The sequence below is a fragment of the Callorhinchus milii genome, unplaced genomic scaffold, assembly GCF_018977255.1.
Source record: "Callorhinchus milii isolate IMCB2004 unplaced genomic scaffold, IMCB_Cmil_1.0 Scaffold30, whole genome shotgun sequence".
In the NCBI taxonomy this organism is placed as follows: domain Eukaryota; kingdom Metazoa; phylum Chordata; class Chondrichthyes; order Chimaeriformes; family Callorhinchidae; genus Callorhinchus; species Callorhinchus milii.
In genome coordinates this window covers 3,693,390-3,714,063 of record NW_024704771.1, presented here as the reverse complement: position 1 = coordinate 3,714,063, position 20,674 = coordinate 3,693,390, and the positions used below count along the sequence as shown (strand labels likewise).

The following is a 20,674-nucleotide window of genomic DNA, read 5'->3' as shown; positions in this document are numbered from 1 at the left end:
GTTTCCATATCCCTTCGTACCCTGGCAGCTCCCTACTTCTCCGACTGCTCACCCCCCCCCCCCCACCCCCACCCTCACCCTCACCCCAGCCCACAACCCGCTGCCTCCATTTGACTGGCCACTCCATTTCAAGATCCTCTCACTCATCTGCACATCCCTTCACATCCTGACACCTCCCGCTCACCCCCGACCTCCCCCGCCCACTCACTCCCGACCCCCCACCCCACCCGCTCACCCCGACCTCCCCCACCCCACCCGCTCACCCCCGACCTCCCCCACCCGCTCACCCCCGACCCCCCTCCCCCGCTCACTTCCGACCCCCCACCCCACCCGCTCACCCCCGACCTCCCCCGCCCGCTCACTCCCGACCTCCCCCACCCGCTCACTCCCGACCCCCCACCCACCCGCTCACTCCCGACCTCCCCCCCGCCCGCTCACTCCCGATCTCCCCACCCGCTCACTCCCGATCTCCCCCACCAGCTCACCCCCGACCTCCCCACCCGCTCCCACTCCTCTACCCGCCGCCATGATTCTGGATGCGTCCTCCCGCTTATCCCAACCGCTCCCCGTTGCCCCCCCCACCCCCCACCCTCCAACCCCACCCCTCCCTCCGTCTTGATCCTATTCTTATACTGATGTAAAAAAAACCTTTCAAAATGAAAGTGAAACTGAAAGATTCTTTCTCGTTTCATCCAACACCATTTTATGTTGTACTTTGCAACACTCGTCCCTGACTGCAGAGAAAGGTAAGAGACGGGGACTTTCGGGTCATATGTTCGCTTGAGGAGAGGAGACTAATAGATGCTTTTAAGAGCAGTGTTTCAATGACAGGTTCTCTCTGTGTGTGTGTGTGTGAAGCCGATGGCTCCACACGGTCAGATCTCTGTCTCTCTCTGGGAACCTCCTTGAATTATTTCCGCTTGTGTTGCAGACTGTCAGCCTTCCCCCCCCCACCGACTCTGCTGGGGTTAATATTTTCTGGTCGTTTCTTTATTCTGTCCAGAGGAGTCCTGTGGGTCAGTGGTTAGAGCACTCGCTTAGGGTGAGGGCAAGCGAGAGACCTGAGTTCAGGGCTGGTCAGGGCCAAACCTCGGGCAAGTTTCTTTACCCCACACACACAGCCCTAATAATAATCCCTCCAAAACCAAAGGGAGAGAGACAGAGAGGGGCACAGAGAGGGAGGGGGCAGAGGGGCGCAGAGAGGGGGAGAGAGGGGCACAGAGAGGGGGAGAGAGGGGCACAGAGAGGGGGAGAGAAACTGCCCTGGTCAAGGTCACCAATGATATCCTGACCATCTGTGACCAGGGCTCCCTCTGTCTCCTCGTCCTCCTCGACCTATCGGCAGCATTCGATACGGTCGACCACGCTATCCTACTCCACCGCTTGTCCTCCCACCTCAACCTTCAAGGCACTGTCCTTGAGTGGTTTAGGTCGTACCTTTCTCACCGTCTTCACTTTGTCTCGACGAATGGCTTCTCCTCCACCCCCCGTACTGTCTCATGTGGTGTCCCTCAGGGCTCTGTCCTCGGTCCCCTCCTCTTCACCCTCTATATGCTCCCCCTTGGTGACATCATCCGCAAACATGGGGTTAACTTCCACATGTATGCGGATGACACCCAACTCTACCTTTCCTCCTCTACTCTCAACTCCACGACCACCGATGTCCTGACAGCTGCCTGTCCGACATCGAGTCCTGGACGAGAGACAACTTTCTTCAGCTCAACGTGCGAAAAACCGAGGCCCTCCTGATTGGCTCACGTCAGCGCCTCCGCACCTCAGGCGCTGACACCATCAGCATCCAAGGCTGCACTCTCCACCTCTCAAAGCCAGTCAGGAACCTCGGCGTTTTGTTCGACCCTGAGCTGTCCTTTCTCCCTCACATCCGCACCACAACTGGCACCGCCTTCCATCACCTCCGGAACATCGCCAGATTACGGCACTACCTCACCCCTCACGCTGCTGAAACCCTGGTTCACGCCTTTGTCACCTCAAGGCTGGACTATGGGAACTCTCTCCTCGCCGGCCTTCCCGGCCCTCCCTCCACAAGCTGCAGGTCATTCAGAACTCTGCAGCTCGTGTACTGTCCCGCACCAGGCTTCGCGACCACATCACTCCCACCCTCGCTCGCCTCCACTGGCTCCCCATCCCCCAGAGGATTGATTTCAAGATCCTCATCCTCACCTACAAGGCCATTCACGGCCTTGCTCCCTCCTACCTCTCCAACCTACTATCCCCCTACCTACCTGCCCGTACCCTCCGTTCCTCTGGCTCCGGTCTGCTCCACGTCCCCCGCCCCAACCGCCCTACCATCGGTGGTCGGGCCTTCAGCCTCTCAGCCCCCAGGCTCTGGAACTCCATCCCCCAGTGCCTTCGCCGCTTCCTCCCTTTCCTCCTTCAAGGCCGGTCTCAAAACCTTTCTCTTTGACCGTGCCTTCAGCTCCCCTCTCGACTCTCTTCCTCCTCCTCGCTCCCTCCCTTCCCTCCCCTCACCCTGACCATTTCCCCCCTGCTCGGGTCATGACCCAACTGTGCAGCGCCTTGGGACGTCCTCCTGACGTGAAAGGCGCTCTATAAATGGAATCTTGTTGTTGTTGTTGTTGTTGAGAGAGAGGATAGAGAAGGGGACTGATGGAGACAGAGAAGGGGTGGGGAGGTGGGGAGGGGACATGTTACTGTACGAACAATATGGTTGAAAATACTGCGAATGACTCTATAACCTCAGGATTGAGTAAGTGAGTGTGTGTGAGGGAGGGAGTGAGTGTGGGAGGGAGTGTGGGAGGGAGGGAGTGAGTGGGAGGGAATGAGTGTGTGAAGGAGGGTGAGTGAGGGAGTGTTTGAGTGAGTGTGTGAGCGAGTGTGTGCGTGAGTGAGGGAGGGTTTGAGTGAGTGTGGGAGTGAGGGAGTGTGTGTTTGTGTGAGGGTGCGAGCGGGGGAGGGAGGGAGGGAGTGAGAGGAAGTGTGCGCGAGAGTGCGTAAGTGTGTGTGTGAGCGAGTGTGTAAGGGTGTGAGTGAGGGAGGGAGTGTGAGTGAGCGTGTGAGCGAGTATGTGAGGGAGGGAGTGTGTGAGTGAGGTAGCGAGTGGGTGAGCGAGTACGTGAGGCAGGGAGGGAGTGAGGGAGTGCGAATGAGGGAGGACGTTGTATGTGAGTGAGTCTGAGTGAGTGAGGGAGTGTGTGAGCGAGGGAAGAGTACGTGAGTGAGCTTCGGAGTGAGTGAGCGAGCGAGGCCGAGTGTGCGAGGGAGGGAGGGAGGGAGGGAGGGAGCGTGTCGAGGGAGTGGGGAACTCTCTCTGAACTGAACCGCAAAAGCCAGAGACAGACTGAGACAGACCCTCCCTCCGCGCAGCAATGGAAGCCACAATAACACGGAAACACTGAGGATCCACCCAACGAGTCCGTTTCCTCCACTGACCACTTTGTGCATCGACCACAGTCTCCGCCAATGCGTTTCCCAGCCTCACCGCCCTATTGACTGTCGTTGAAGATCTGCTCTTGACCATTTTGTAATAATAATAATAATAATAATAATAATAATCCTCGCGTTTGATACAGCGCTGTTCACGTCGGGAGGACGTCCCAAAGCGCCGCACAGAACACACTGTAAAGTGAACTGACTGTATAGTTGTGGGCGAACGCGGCAGCCGATGGCGCACAGCGATGTCCCGCAGACAGTCGTGGATTGAAAATGACCGATTTATTATTGTTTTTGGTTTTGGAGGGATTATTATTAGGCTCTGTGCGGAGTAAGGAAACTTGCCCGAGGTTTGGCCCTCTGCCTGGAATTGAACTCGTGTCTCTCACTCGCAAAGCGAGTGCTCTAACCACTGAGCCACGTAAAGGCTGATTTATAACAGTATTATGTGCTGCAGCGCCTCATCGCGTGTCTGAAACGCCACCAACAACTGTGTGTGTGTGTGTGTGTGTGTGTGTGTGTGGAGTAAAGTGCCTAACGTTTCGCCCCAACCCTGGAATCAAACCACACCACACCCTCTAGTTCTGAGAACTTCTTATCAGATGTAATCCCAACCCACGGCGTTAAACTAATTTAACCTCGTGATCCGAAACGATCAGGCCCTCCCTCAGCACCTCATCTCAACGGCAGACGAGAGCTCCAGCCCGTGCAGTCTTTCTTGCTCAAATAATTCTTAATAAGAATTATAATAATAAGAAGAAGAAGAACAGGGTTGGAATATAATTCTACAAAAAAAGAAACTTTATACGGACACTTGCAACCATTTTGTATCTGGAAACCAATGGATCCCCTGACACTATTCGGAAAGAGAAGGGAGTTTCTCGCTCCTGGTGTCCTGGGCCAACGGTCCGTTAAATAACATTTTGGTCACTCAATCCACGACCGCTCGTGGGACTCCACTGCGCGCCATCGGCTGCTGCGTTTCGCCCACGAAACGTGCAATTGATTCGCTTTACAGTACACTCTGTGAAGCGCTTTGAGACGTGATAAGGCGCCGTATCAAACGTAAGGATTATTATTATTATTATTATTATTATTATTATAAATGTCACGGTCCCGACTGGTGTGAGTTGTACTGCGCGATCAGAAATGTCACAGAAAGATTTTGAAGTTCACTCATATCCGTCTCTAATCACCTTCGCTGTGTTCTAACCAGTTCTAATTTCCTTTAGGAATGTCTGGTGAAATGACGTGGAAACATTTTGCTCAGATACTTTGCGGTGTACTTTGCCTCTCGCAGTCTGGTAAGAAAACACATTTTACCCCTTTGATTTTTTTAAAAAAAAAACGCATGAGTTAAAAACATTCATTTCTTTCTGATCTTCTGGCGTCCTCTCATGGGGTGGGTTCACCCTTCGTATCGTGGTGGAGTCCTGCGGCTCAGTGGTTAGAGGGCTCGCCTCGCGGGGGAGAGGACCCGGGTTAGTCGATTGGCGGATCACTTTTCCGGCGGTGATAATCCCTTCAAAAGTAGTAATAATAATAATTTGGCCAATCAACCCGTGACTGTTTGTGGGACGCTGCCGTGCGCAATGTGCCGTGGGCTGTGTGGCAACATTTCGTCCCCCAAAACATCCAGTGAATTCAGTATATTTACAGTATATTCTGCGAAGCGCTTTGAGATGTCTGGAAGACGTGATCAGGCGCTATATCAATTGCAAGGATTATTATTATTATTATTATTATTATTATTATTATTATTGTCAGTGGAAGAGTTGAATTCCTAGCTTTAGACTGTGAAAGAGACGTGTTGTGAGGGGTTTTGATAGAGTGAATAACTGTTTCCTCTGGTGGGTCGGTTGGTAGCCATAGGACGCGGATTTAAGTGAAGCTGCAAAAGAACCAGTCGATTCTTTCAAGAACAAATGAGATAGATTTCTGTTGGGAAATAATATCCTGGGGGATGCGGTGTATAGTTTGGGACACAACATGTCAAGCGACTGCCAGGATGGTTGGTGGCAGGAGAACTGGATTGGTCCTTGTTCTTCTTGCGCCGAGTAAATTCTTATAAGTCGTCGTTGAATGATTTCCGCTGCTGTTCCCAACTGTTCCCCCTGTGCACTCCCAGTTCTCGGCAGTCAGCCTTGGATTCACATGGCGGGATACCAAGGCGACGGGATCAAGCTTGTGTGCGAGTCCGATGGATGGAGTTCTCAGCCCGAGGTCTCGTGGGAGGATGGGAAACAGCACAAACTGACGGCACAGACCACAACAGGAAATTCTGCCAATGGCTTGATCATGATGCAAACCTCCATCATTGCCACGGAGAGCTCCGGCAACATGTTCAGCTGCCTGTTCATCGACAGCTTAACCAAGAAAAAAACAGAAGGAAAAATCCAGATCGCAGGTCAGTCGACGTGTGATATCGGGGACCAGTTTGCGGAGCCCTGTTAGTAGCTCAGCGGTGAGAGCGCTCGCCTCGCAAGCGAGAGGATCCGGGTTCGATTCCCGGTCGGGGCGAAACCTTAGGCGCGTTTCCTTGTTCCACACACACGCCTCCGTCTAGCGGTAAGTAGCAACCTGGTTGTTAGCCAAGTAACTAATAATGTGGTCACGACTGTGTGTGAGACGCTGCTGTGCTCAATTACCTGCTGCGTTTCACCCACAAAATACACAGTCAATTCACTTTGCGTTGTGTCCTGCGAAGCGCTTTGAGACGTCTCAAAGACGTGATGAGGCCCTATATCAAACGCAAGGATTGTTATTATTATTAAATCCCGTGCAATGGCTTTGGAACGTCCTCCCAACGTGAAAGACGCCGGGCTAAACGTAAGGAGTATTAGTTTTCCGGAGGAGGAAGTGTCCCCGTGCATTTGGGTAACTCAGGTCGGTGGGAAATACAAACCTAATCCACGTTATCGCTTTTGCTTTTCAGATTATTTTTTCCCCCGTGTCTCTCTGGGGCTGGTCTTTTGTTTGTTGTTCTTCTTCATTTTCCTGGCCGGGATCGGTGGGGTTTTGTTCTTCATCTGGAAACAACAAAAAAAGACCAAAGGTACGTTCCAATCCGAATCCGGGAGCCCCAACCATTCCAGGCCCATTCCTAACTCTGTGATTTCCCCCCTCCGCACCACAAGTCATTCCGAGAACCAATTTTGGACTCAAAGCCGCCTAACGTAGCACTAAGTGCAGCGTAGTGCCTTAATGTGGCGGTTAGAGCACTCGCCTCGCAAGCCAGAGGACCCGGGTTCGATTCCCGGGCGGCATCTATGGAGAAAGGAAAGGAAAGTGAGTCAACGTTTTGGGTCCGTAACCCTTCGTCAGAACTGGGGCGCGTTGGGATGGAGAGGCTTTTAAGGGCTGACAGAGAAGTGGGGGGGAGGCAGGGCAAAGAAGACACAGAGAAAATGGGGCAGCGGACAGGGGATGATGGGTTAAAGAGGTGTTAATGATGCCAAACAAAGGGATGGGTGGGGAGGGGGTGGGGTGGGGAATTGCAGCAGAAAGGCAGACCATAGAGTGTAGAAGGTGTGTCTGGGATCCGGATGATGTGCTAATGATCCCAGAAGGGGGAGAGTGGAGGGAAGGGGAGGGGGAAAGGGCTGGAAGGTCCCTGGCAGATAAGTGAGGTGCTGTTCCTCGAGCTCGCGCTGTGGCTCATTGGAACGGCGCAGGAAGGAGACCGTGGACGGAGAGGTCTGAGCGCGAGTGGGAGGGAGAGTGGCAAGAACCCGAAAGCTCAGGGCTGTGCTCACGGACAGAACGGAGGTGATCGGCAAATCGGTCGCCCAATCCGCGTTTGGTCTCCCCAGTGTAGAGGAAGAGGTGAAAGGGCAGGTAGTGCACTGACGTGGGGAAGGTGCCGGGGGAGGAGGGTCACTGTTGGTGGTGATGGGGGAATGGACCGGGGAGTCACGGAGGGAATGGTGCCTTCGGAATGAGAGGGAAGGGGAGGGAAAGATATGCTTAGCGGTGGATCACGCTAGAGGTGCCGGAAACGGCAGGGAATTATTTGTTGGATGGTGAGGCCGGTGGGGTAGAAGGTGAGGACCAGGGAGGCCCTATCGCGGTTTCTGGGAAGAGGGAGAAGGGGTGAGGGCAGAGTTGCGGGAAATAGGGAGTGGATGGCAATCCTCAGTCGAGGAAAAAGGAAGACATCTCAGTTTATGCCACACAGACACAGACACACACAGACAGACACACACACACACACACACGCCTCTGTTTACCAGCGGTAATTAAGAACCCGGTTGTTAGTCGATTGCCGGATCTCTTTCCGGGGTTAATAATCGCCTCAATAAATAATAATAATAATAAATAACCGGCACCAAACCAACCAGCAAATGATTACACGGAGGTTGGAGTTGGAAATAGAAGCCGTGGTGATTAATACACGCTTTACTTTCTTTTTTGCCCAACAGAACTTAACAAAGAACTGGGTAAGTTCCACGTACAACGTCTCCTGATTTACCGGCATCTCTGTATCATTCTCCACCCCTCAGTCTCTATCAGTCTCTACTTCTTCTCGGTCTCTATCAGTCTCTACCCCTCAGTCTCCAGCACTCAGTCTCTATCAGTCTCCAGCCCTCAGCCTCACTCCCAATATCAGTCACTTTCCCCTCAATCCCTACCTCTACGATTTGCTAACCCCACACTGGCCTGTGCGCTCTCTCCACTCAGTGGGCTCTGGTCTGCTCCACGGCCCCCTTCCCCCCCCCCCGGCCCACCCCACCATCAGTGATCGAGCCTTCAGCCTCTCCGCCCCAACCTTCTGGAACTCCATCCCACGGTCCCCTCGTCCCCTCCCTCGCCTTTTTCAAAGCCCCCCGGCTCAAGATTCCCCCTCTTCGCTCGCACCTTCAGTTACCTTCCTACCCCCCCCCGTCCTCTTTGCCCTCCACCCCACCTGATCCCAACCTTCGATTCGGGTGAAAATCCCTGACTGCCCAGGGCTTTGGGAAGTGATGACCAGGGTTCGATTCCCAGTCAGGACGGGGCAAAACCTTCCGCAAGTTTCCTTACTCTGCACGTCTATACTTAACCAGCAGCAAGTAAGAACTTGGTTGTTAGTCAATTGGCTGCGCTAATTCCTTTTCGCTTTCCTGGGGTAATAATCCCTTCAGACACAGACAGACAGACAGACAGACGGACGCATCTGTGTGTAATTGGCCACTGCGTTTCACCCACGAAATACCCGGCCAGTTCACTTCACAGTGTATCCTGCGAAGCGCTTTGAGACGTCTCAAACAACTCGATCAGGCGCCTTGTTATCGCGATGATTTATTGTCAAATTAACCCTGTGATTCTCGCTGCAGAAGAATTGCCGCTGAGGACTGCCCCCCCGAACACACAGCCCCTCCTGACTACCTCTGCTTAGAACCACTGAGACCCGGGAAGGTCGGAGTTTACCTGGAGGATGAGGAGGGACGGGTGATAACATCTTACAACGCTGATAACGTGTCTCGTCTCCAAACCTTTCACTGACAGTTTCACGCAGAGAATGTGCCCTTATTTCTGCCCCCTGGTTTCCTGACGGTGGCAGCAACTCTGGAACGCTGGTAATTTGTCTGATTAAGAGTAAACCGAGAGCTTAAAGCCGTCTTAAGTCACTGCCGGTCGACCCGGCCGTCCTGAAAACGTTGATTTTTCGCTGGGTTTGACTGTTTTTCAGGGTTTTTGTCTTCAAATCGCTTCATCTGCACCTCCCGACCTCTCTGACCTACTTACTCCCCGCTCCGCTACCCGCTGGCTCCGGCGTCCTGCTCGACCCCCGCCCCCCCACCCCCCCCCCCCCCCCCTCTGCCCCACTGTTGTCGGCCGCGCTTTCATCCGCTGCGCCCTGCAACTCTCAACACTCTCTCTCCCTCAATCCCTCCGCCTCGCCCCCTCCTTCCCCCATCTCCAGGTCACACCTCGGATCTCCTCCTGGCCCTGCGTCTGAGACGCTATCCTGCGCAATATATTATATATATAATATATATATATATACTGTTGCTGTATAAAATGCTTGTTGTTGTTGTGGTTGTAGCCAGACTCGAGGGACCGAATGGCCTCCTCTTGTTCCTGTGCAGATGTGAAATTAAAGCAGGAACAGATCTGAGTGTCACTTTGCATTTCCTGTCTCACTCAACACTATACCTGTCCAACTGCAATAGAGTCACAGAATCTAACAGCACAGAAGGAGGCCATTCGGCCCATCGTGTCTGCGTTGGCTCTTTGAAGGAGCTATTCAACGAGTCCTACTCCCCCGCTCTAACCTCATAACTGTTTTATATTTTCTCCTCGACTCCCTTCTGGTTCTTTTGCCAATTATCTTAAATCTGTGTCCTGTGGTTACTGACCCACCGGCCAGAGGCACTTTCTACTCCATCAAAAACCCCTCATCATCGTGAACACCTCCATTAAATCTCCCCCCAACCTTCTCTGCTCCCAGGAGGACAATCCTGGCCTCTCTAGTCTCTCCGCAGTGATTGAAGTCCCTGGTATCATTCTTGTAAATTCCCAACCGCAGCCTCTCCAAGGCCCCGAAATCCTCCCGAAACATTAGCTCTGAGCAAAACACACATTAATTGTACTAATTTAGCGAAGGGAGTTTCTCCCTGTGTCCCGGCCATATAACAATTGATCATTTGCTTCAAAGCTGTTCATAGGCAGTTGCTGTGTGAAAATTGGCTGCTTCCTCTACCTGTAAAATATATATTTGCCGAACAATACACTGTGCATTACAGTAACTCCTGTGAACGTTTTGAGATGTGATAAGATTACAAATCTGTGTAAAAATAAATTTCTGGAGTGCGTCCTGAAACCGCCCTCTGTAACACTAACCCTCTGGTCTCTTGTCCTGTTGTCTTGGTGCTTCCTGACGTGTGGCTCTGGGTTTATGTGGAGTCCTGCAGCTCAGTGTATAGAGCTCTCGCCTCGCAAGCCAGAGACCCGGGTTCGATTCCCGGACACGGCGAATGTTACCCAACAGTACGTAGGAACCTGGTTGTTAGTCGGATTGCTTTTCCGGGGATAAAAATTCCTTCAAAAAAATGTAACGAATTGGTCACTTCAATCAGCTGCCGGGTTTCGCCCTCAAAACGTGTAGTATATTCTGTGAAGGCGATCGCTTTCCGGGGGGTAATAAGCCCTTGATTTTTAAAAATAATTTGGTCCCTCAATCCATGACCGTTTGTGTGCAATTTGCTGCCATGTTTCTCCCACAAAGTATACATTCAATTCACTTTACAGTAAATCCTGTGCAGGGCTTTCAGGCGTTTCAACGACGTGATCAGACACTGTGCCAAATGCAAGGAGTATTAAGATGGCGCTGATTCACGGTGTCTACATTTTAAGCCATTTCTCACAAGATCACCATAACCGTCCAAGTCAATCTTTTTATACTCATACGTGCATTGTTTTGCATATTATTCATTGCCAAGAAGCTGTGATATTATTCTATGTTTTTGAATTTGTGATATTCCTTTCCCGCACTCACTTTCTGTTTTTAAATAAAATTCGACAAGTTACAACAGACTTTGTATGTTTTGCCGACAAAATACACAGTCACCGCACCTTACAGTATGTACAGTGTCGAAGGAGTGATAAGGCGCTGTATCAAATGAAAGGATTATTATTATGACGATGATGAACAGGACTGATGGAGATTTGTAACACAGTGAAACTCACATGCGTTATATCAGTTGAGGCCGTAACAACAACAAGTGACATTTTACGCAACACCTTTGACATCGAGAAGACGTCCCGAAGTGCTGGACAGTCAGGGATTTGCGCCCGAGCTGGGGGGTTGGGATCCGGAGACACGGTTGAAGAGAAGGAGTCTTGAGACGTGCCTTGAAGGAGGCGCGGGAGGGAGCGAGGCAGGGGCGGAGGTGGTACAGAACGCTAAAAGGTTGGAGGCACATCCAAAGTCCGAGTTGCAGTTAAACTATAAACCACAGATAATCCGATTAATCAATAATTGACGCTGCGCTTTGTGCGATTAACTGCAGCCGGTAAAGTGCGCACGTGGTGATGGGATCAAGACTACGCTTCCCACGGTTCAATTCAGCCGGAAAGTGATCAATCTATTGAGTTCCATGTCTCCCTCTGTGGGCTATTAACCTCCGGGCAGAAAAGAAAATTAGATTTTATCACTGACTGAACTTTAGCCGCATTATTTGTGGCATTACAGGTTAAAGAAAATTCATTTGTTTCCCTCCGCCCCCAGTGTCAGGTGCGCAATTGCAACATTTTTCTTCTTTACATTTTCTTTTTCCTTTTAACTAAATAGTTAACGGCTGAAATTATATTTATATATATTTATATATTTATATATATATTTATTTATATATTTATATTTATATATATATATTTATATATATATAAATTATATTTATAGTGAGTGAAACTATTTTACTTTTCAATCACAATTGTAGCTCTTCAATCCATAATGCATACAAATATTTTTAAATGCTGCAGTACCGCCTCGCAGCCACAACGTGGCGCTGTTGCACCGCGAAAGCTATGACACGTCGCCACCTGGTGGCTGATCGCGGTATTGCAGCGCAAAGGAAATTCATTGGATTCCCACAACTAATTGGCACATTCTTTGTATTTATTTATTTAAAACATATTCTTTAAAAGTAATTTAAAAACGCTGCAGAAGCACTTTATAGCCACAGTGCAGCGCTGTTGCACCGTGAAACCCAACGTCGTTGTGTTTCCCCCCCACACCACCACAGGGTTAAAATAACACTTAATTTATTTATTATTATTTATTATTTATTATTTATTATTTATTATTTATTATTTATCATTTATCGTTTATTGTTTATTATTTATTGTTTATTGTTTATTGTTTATTATTTAGTGTATCCTCTCTGAGGTTGTGCTGCAATTGACGAATCGAATCCATAATAATTAATAATAATAATAATATTAATACATAATAATAATAAATCAATAATTTGAATCAATAGTTCACATGTGTTTATTTTAAATAAATGGTGAAGCGCTTAATACAATTGATAGAAACATTTCGTGTGCGAAGAATAATTTAAATCGCCTCCAATACCGTTTATAATCTTTAATAAACATATTATTGCTATTATTTTGGCTGTTATTATGTTTGTTATTATTGTTGTTGTTATTGTTGTTATTGTTATTATTGCTGTTATTGTTATTGCTATTATTGTTATTATTGTTATTGTGATTATTATTGTTATTATTGCTGTTATTGTTATTATTGTTATTATTATTGTTGTTAATGTGATTATTATTGTTGTTATTATTATTGTTGTTGTTATTATTGTTATTATTGTTATTCTTGTTATCATTATTGTTATTATCGTGATTATTATTGTTATTATTATTGTGATTATTATTGTTGTTATTGTGATTATTATTGTTATTATTATTGTGATTATTATTGTTGTTATTGTGATTATTATTGTTATTATTATTGTGATTATTATTGTTGTTATTGTGATTATTATTGTGGTTATTATTGTTGTTGTTATTGTGATTATTATTGTTATTATTGTTGTTATTGTTATTATTGCTGTTATTTTAACTAAAAAGTTAATGACTGAAAACTTTCAATCCCAGTTTAGCTGCAGTACCGCCTCACGACCACAACGTGGCGCTGTTGCACCGTAAAAACAACATTATTTGTGTTACAATTACAGCATTTTCTTTTTCCTTTAACTAAAGAGTCAATCGCTGAACATTAGTGAAAATATTTTATTTTTCAATCACATTTACAGTTGGTTGAATGTACATAAAAATATTTTTAAACGCTGCGGTACCGCTTTACAGCCACAACGTATTACGGTGATTACGACGCATTATTTCAATAAATAGTTAATCACTGAATACAATTAAACATTTAGTGAATGAAAAGTCATTTGAACGGCCTCCAGCACCACGTGCCCTGTGAGTTACTGTGTGCGCTGCCCGGGAATCAAACCCGAGCTGCAGTGAATTCCGTGGAGCGGTTTGAGATGCTTCGGTGACGCAGTGCGGCTCTGTTACAAGATCCGACAATGATTATTATTGTAATGTTAATTATTATATGTGTTGTGACCTGTGGGTTCCTGTAGCTCAGTGGTTAGAGCACTCGCAAGCGAGAGGACTCGGGTTAGATTCCCGGTCGGGGACAAACGTTCGGCGAGTTTCCTCACTCCACACACACGTTCCTCTGTTTATCCAGAGTTAAGTAGGAATCCGGTTGTTAGTCGGTTGGTGAATCGCTTTCTGTTGGTAATAATCCCTTAAACAATAATAATTTGGTCACTCAATTCACGACTGTTTGTGGGACGCCGCTGTGTGCAATTGGCTGCCGCGTTTTGCCCACAAAACGCACCTTCACTCCAATTTACAGTACTGTGTACTCTGTGAAGCGCTTTGAGACGTCTTAACAACGTGATAAAGCACTGCATCAAATGAAGGATTATTGTTACACAGTCAACCACTTTGCACTATATTGTCAAGCGATTTGAGACGTCGCAACGACGTGGTAAGACGCTAAATCTTATGTAAGGATTATTATTATCAACAGAAATAACACGCGGCAGGAATTGGGGCAGAGTGCTGCTGCTCGGAAAGCCAGGAGACGGTTCACCGGGGATGAAGTTACTGGGAATGAAGGGATGACACGAGACTTGCTAAGGCTCTCAACGTAACGAGTGAAAGTAGTCGGACCCCTGAGGACATAAGGCTCAGAGACACACACAAACTAGAGTTCCCCCCCACCCCCGACACACAAACATACACAAACATACACACACAGAACCTCTCGAAGCGCTTCAAACACGACCCGAGTCCTCTCGCCTGCGAGGCGAGCGCTCTGTGCTGTGCTGCGGATAATTTAACAAACTATTTATCGTAATTCTGGAACTCCCTTCCTCTCTCCTTCCCCATTTCCAGGTCGCGTCTGAAAACCTTCCTCTTCGACTGCTTATGGTCACATCCCCCCTTTCCCCCGGCACCGAGCCGTGCTCCGCCACTGACAAGCGCTCCGAGACGCTGTCCTGCGTGAGGGACGCCATATAGGGACGTTTCGCCCACAATATACAGTCAATTCACGTTACAGTAGATTCTGTGAAGTGCTTTGAGATGTCGAGAAGACGTGATAAGGCGCTGTATCAAATGCAAAGATATTTATTATTATTATAAAGATAAGTTGTTGTTGTGATAACAAAACATGTACACACACCACACACCACACCTCCTCCCACACCAGACCCCCTCCCACACACCCCACACACACCATTACACACACCACATCCCCCCCCACACACCACACCCCACACACACCACAAACACCACACACACAGCTCAGCTGAGCTTTTACCAAATGTGTCATTTTTTAAGTTGTCCGTTCAACAAAAAATTAGTTCAAATCAGAACAAAGTACAAATTACACAGTCACTACACTTTACATTATTTCCTGTGAAGCACTTTGAGACGTTTCAATGATGTGACAAGACTCTGTACCAAATGTAAAGCTTATTATTATTTCTATTATTATTATTAATTGTCCCTGTGTGTGTGTTTGGTCTCCGAGACGCCACTCGCACGTGAAGGGGGATACAGTTCTGGTTGTTGTTTGTCTCAACTCCTAACGGAGCACAGCGCAGAGCTTGTAAGGTGTCGGGGATGATGTGATTCCGACAATGGCCGTGAGGGGAAGGTCGGTCACTCCGGGCGGAGGCTGGAATCGGAATCTCTGCATCAGCGTCGAGAAGAAGAGAAAGAGTTCAGCTTTAGCCAGACTCTCGCCTGCGCAGGCCCTTCGCCCTGAGAAACACGACAGGGAGAGAAAGACAGTCATGTAGTCGCGATTACATTGTACTCGTGGTGTCCTGTAGGGCTGTGATTAGAGCAATCGCCTCGCAAGCGAGAGCACACGGGTTCGATTCCCGCGCGGTGCCAAACCTTACTCCAAGTTTCCTTACTCCACACACACACACACACACACACACGCACAGACACGCACAGACACACACACGCGGATACATACACACACACACACACACACGCGCCTCTATTTGCTCAGCAGTTAGTAGGAACCCGGTTACTAGTCAATTGGTGGATCATTTTTCTGGGGGGTAATAATCCCTCAAAAAAACAGGAGTCAATCAATCCGTGTTTGTATGTGTGACGCTGCTGTACACAAGCTCAACGGGTGCAAAGCGGGAAGTGACATCGGCAGTGACCCTATTACAACAAAAATATTACATTTATCTATAGAGCGTCGCTCACGTCGGGAGGACGTCCCAAAGCGCTGAACAGTCAGGGGTCAGGACCTGAGCACGGGGGATGGGGGTGGGGTTGGGGTGAGGGAAGGCAGAGAGGTGGGAGGGCGACTGAAGGCACGATCGAAGAGAAGGGTCTTGAGACCGACCTTGAAGGAGGCAACAACAACAACAACAACAAGATTGCATTGGTATAGCGCCTTTTGTGTCGGGAGGGCGTCCCAAGGCGCTATACAGTGCACAGCATTTCAGACCTGAGCTGGGGTCGGGGGGGGGTGGGGGAAGAAGAAGAGAGGTTCAGTTCGCACAGGGCTGTCCTGGGAATTGATGCGTCCACAGCCGACATACAGAAGCTTAACGGATTCGCAACCGGGATACACTCCTGGGAGGTGGAGCTCGGGAAAAAGACGGCATGGACTATCGGAGTGGCCAGGGAGTCCATCAAGAGGAATGAAAACATCGCCCTCACACCTGACAACGGATTCTGGGTTGTGTCACTGAGCCACGGGGAGGATTATCAGGCTCTTACTTCACCCTCCACCAAGCTGAGCCTCAGTGTGAAACCCGGGAAGATCGGAATTTACCTGGACTTTGAGGGGGGGCGGGTGTCGTTTTACAACGCTGATAACATGTCTCTCCTCCACACTTTCACCCACGCTTTCACTGAGAGGCTTTATCCTCTCTTCTGCCCCGGATCAAATGAAAAGGGTACGAATTCTGACCCTCTGAAAATCTGTGCGGTTAACAAGGAAGAAGACCAGTCGGTGGTGTAGAATTGCTGACCCTTTTGATCGTCTTTGAGCTGTTATCATCTTAAGCTTTTACTCAATGTACGAAATAGGCGTAAGGTTCTGCAGAACTCAAAGATTTGATCGGGTGACTATCGCGAGGTGTGTTATTTCTCTGTGAGAGACGTGACCTCTCACGATTTGGTATTCATAGATTCATCGATTCATCGATTCATCGAATGTTATGGCACAGAAGGAGGCCATTCGGCCCATCGAGGCTGTGCCGGCTCTTTGACAGAGCAAGTCACTTTCACTAACCCCAATCACCAGCTTTCTCCCCATAACTCTGCAAACCCCCAGATACCTATCCAGTTCTCTCTTCTTACCTATGTCCATTTTAAAACATAAAATGCTCTAATAATTGTATTATTGTAATCCAGAACTCCGCTGCCCACATACTCACCCGCACTAAACTCTGTACCCCCATCAAGCCAGCGCTCGCCAGGCTCCACTGGCTCCCTATCACCAAACGGATCGATTTCAGGATCCTCTCACTCGTCTTCACACCCCACCAATCCCCGTCACCTCCCCACCTCTCCCACCTGCTTACTCCCCAACCCACTTGCATTCGGTAAAGGATGTCAATGAATTGCCTGTACATTTTGAGGGCGAAACGCCCGTTCTTGTATACTGATCACTCCTAATACTGGGATTGTAGGATTAAACCCTACGACAATGTGAAAATCATTTTTATAAACAGTTTTACATCAACCTCTTGTATTTTTTCATTGTGTTTGTGTTTTATTAATCCTTTCACGAATCCTTTCAAGATGCCGTGACACTGCTCAAAACGAGAAGGCAGATTACAGAACGTGCGGTCAAAGAGTCAGGTCTTGATGTGTCTTGAAAGGGAGCGATTCGGAGGGACTCTGGTGATGGTTCTCCAGTCAGAGAGGCAAAATGGCGATGATGGGGCAGGTGGGGTAGTGGGTGGGGGGGGACAAGCTGGTATTTGCTGGGCCAAAGGAACGGCTGATTCAGGAGAAAGGCACTATATAAATGGAAGTTGTTCTATTAAATGCATATTAGGGCTTCTTAATACATTTTGTGGGCGAAACAGCAGTTCTTGTCGCAGAGGAAAGGTGAGGAGGGGAATGAGGAGAGGAATCCTATCCTGGTCTCTCCATCGTCTATCCTGCTTTCATTACATGCAAACTCATTGCTTGTCGGCCTCCCCAACTCCTCCCTCCGTAAGCTGCAGATCATCCAGGACTCTGCAGCCCGTGTCCTCTCCCGTACCAGGCTCCGCGACCCCATCACCCCCCTCCTCGCCCGACTCCACTGGCTTCCCATTACACAGAGGATACAGTTCAAGATCCTGGTCCTCAACTTCAAAGCCCTCCATGGTCTTGCTCCCCCTACCTCTGCGACCTCCTAACCCTCTACCATCCTGTTTGCTCCCTCCGCTCAGCGGGCTCCGGCCCCGCTTCACGTCCCCCACCTCGCTAGCCCCGGCGGACGGACGGGCCTTCCGCCATTCTCCCACACCCTCTGGAACTCCATCCCGCAGTCCCTCCGCCTCGACCCCTCCTTCGCCACCTTCAAGACCCATCTCCTCTTCGACCGCCCATTCGAACTCCCTGCTTCCCCCCTCTACCACTCACCTCCCCGCCACCCCTACCCCCAGCTCGGTTCCGTCTGTCTGTCCAGGCCCTCGGGACGTCCTCCCGACGTGAAAGTCACTTTACACATGTAATTCTGTTGTTGTTGTTGTCCTGTGAGTTCCAGGGTTCAAATAAATAACTAAAACCTGGGGTACCGCTTCACTGCCGCTAGACAGTGGTGTTGCACTGTGACCTTCTTTGTCTGTCTGTCTGCATGTAACCCTCATCACCAGCTCGTCCCTGTGCCGAGAGAATCTGACTTTCCATCCAGTGTGTGAGCTCACACGCTCTGAGACAGGGATATCGGCTGATACCCTTCTCTCCAGCAATGCCCAGTCTCACACTCGGGGGCTGTGCTCAGAATCTCACTAAAATCTCTCAAATATATCTATACAGTAGGTGACATGCTGTGAAGTGCTTCGAGACGTCTCAATGGTGTGATAATGCGCTGTATCAAATTCAAGGATTATTATTATGATGATTGTTAACATTAAACCTTGCATTTGATGTAGCGGCTGATAGTGTCTTTGAGACGTCTCAAAGCACTTCACAGAATATACGGTGAAATGAATTGGCTGTATATTTTGTAGGCCAAACGCGACAGCCAATTGCACACAGCAGCGTCCCACAAACACATGTGGATTGAGTGACCATTTTTTTTTGAAGGGACCATTACCCCCGGAAAGTAGTAAGTTCCCGCTTACTGATGGTAAACAAAGGCATGTCGCGTAAGGAAACTTGTCTAAAGTTTGCAATGAAACCCAGGTTCTCTCGCTTGCTAACCACTACTCTACAGGACTCCACAGATGAGGTATTGTGTCCCTGGGGCCAAATTCGCTCCGTCCTGAGAACAGGAACAATCTGAGCAAGAATAATAACGTTGTTAAACAGACAGACATCAGAGAAACACAGCCATTAATCCAACAATCTCCTCCAATAACTGTTAGCATCAGCAATTGTGGTGAGTTCAATTTTTTGTACGTGTCCCTGGATCTGTTATCTCCGTCCTCGACTACTCTAATGCCCTCCTCACTGGTCACTCCACTATCCACAGACTACAACTCATCTAAAACTCCACCGCATTTATTCTCACACACACTAAACTTCAACTCCCTCTCACAGAACAAATCAATATCACGATCCTCTCACTCGTCCGCAGATCCCTTGACTCCCTGACACCTCCCAACCTCCCCGACCTGCTTACTCTCCACTACATTACCCACTGCCTCCGCTCGCTGGGCTGGCACTGGCCTCCTGCTCGTACCTCGACCACTCCGCTCCGCCATTGGCGGCCGCACGTTCAGCCACTGCACCCCAGAGCTTTGGAAATCTCTCACCCGTTACCTCTGCCTTGCTCCCACCCTTCCCCTCTTTCAGATCCTGAATGAAGACCTTCTTCTTCGCCCCCTCCTCCCCCCGCGCCCTCCCCCGCGCACACCTTCCCGGCTTGGCATCAGCCTGAGCCACTGTTAAACACCCTGAGATGCTGCCCTACGTGAAGGGCACTGTATAAATACAACAACCAGATTACATTTGTTTAGCGCCTTTCACGTCGGGAGAACATCTCGAGGCTCTGGACAGTGACAGCATTTCAGACCCGAGTTGGGGTCAAAACTAACATTCTTCCTTGTTTCACCAATGCCATTTTACGTTGTACTTTAAACTACTGGTTTAAACACAAATTGTTTCATGAAATACTAAAATACGAGTTGTTCACAACATATTAAGCCTGGTATGGGTCTCCGCTTTTGGTAATTTGGTAATTTTGGTAATCAGCGCCTTGGGACGTCCTCCTGACGTGAAAGGCGCTTTATAAATGGAATCTTGTTGTTGTTGTTGTTGTAATTTAAAAAAAACTTTATAAACGAAAGTGAAACTAACATTCTTCCTTGTTTCACCAACGCCATTTTATGTTGTCTTGAAACTTCTTGTCCCTGACTGCAGAGAAACGTAAGAGAGACAGACTTTCTGGTCATATTGTTCGCCTGAGCAGAGGAATGGGGTAAGGTCTTTACTTTTTAATACCAGAGTTTTAATGACAGGTGTTCTGTGTGTGAAGCTAATGTCTCTGCAATTTCAGATCTCTGTGGATTCCTCTCTCTCTCTCTGTCTCTGGGACATTCTCTGTATAATAACATAGAAAGGACATGTTCTGTAGTCCCGTAGCCCAGCGGTTAGAGCACTCGCTTTGCAAGCGAGAGGCCTGAGTTCAATTCCAGGCAGAGGGCCAAACCTTGGGGCAAGTTTCCTTACTTCACACACCTAATAATAATCCCTCCAAAACCAAAAACAATAATAAATAGGTCATTTTCAATCTACGACTGTTTGCGGGGCATTGCTGTGCGCAATTGGCTGCCGCGTTCACCCACAAATATACAGTCAATTCGCTTTACAGTGTGTTCTGTGAAGCGCTTTGGGACGTCCTCCCGACGTGAAAAGCGCTTTTTCAAATGCAAGGATTATTATTATTATTATTATGTACCTCATGAGTTCTCCCAGGGCAGGGCTCGGTAGAGCCTCAGTGTCACAGTTAAAGATCCCATAACAATATTACAAAAGAGAAGGGAATTTCTTGCTGCTTGTCTGTAAAAGCAAAGTACATGTTCTAAGATCAGAATAATTAATGATG

General features: G+C 48.7%; 1 protein-coding gene across 1 annotated transcript; it reads left to right on the top strand.

Annotated features, from left to right (window-relative positions):
• The first annotated feature begins 670 nt into the window (after positions 1-670).
• LOC103173072 (butyrophilin subfamily 3 member A2-like) lies at positions 671-9,193 on the top strand. The gene is made up of 6 exons (XM_042344896.1): positions 671-746; positions 4,644-4,715; positions 5,540-5,818; positions 6,347-6,466; positions 7,833-7,850; positions 8,727-9,193. Exons 2-6 carry the CDS (start codon positions 4,646-4,648, stop codon positions 8,786-8,788), a joined length of 549 nt encoding a protein of 182 aa, XP_042200830.1. The 5' UTR covers positions 671-746; positions 4,644-4,645; the 3' UTR covers positions 8,789-9,193.
• The last annotated feature ends 11,481 nt before the right edge of the window (positions 9,194-20,674 follow it).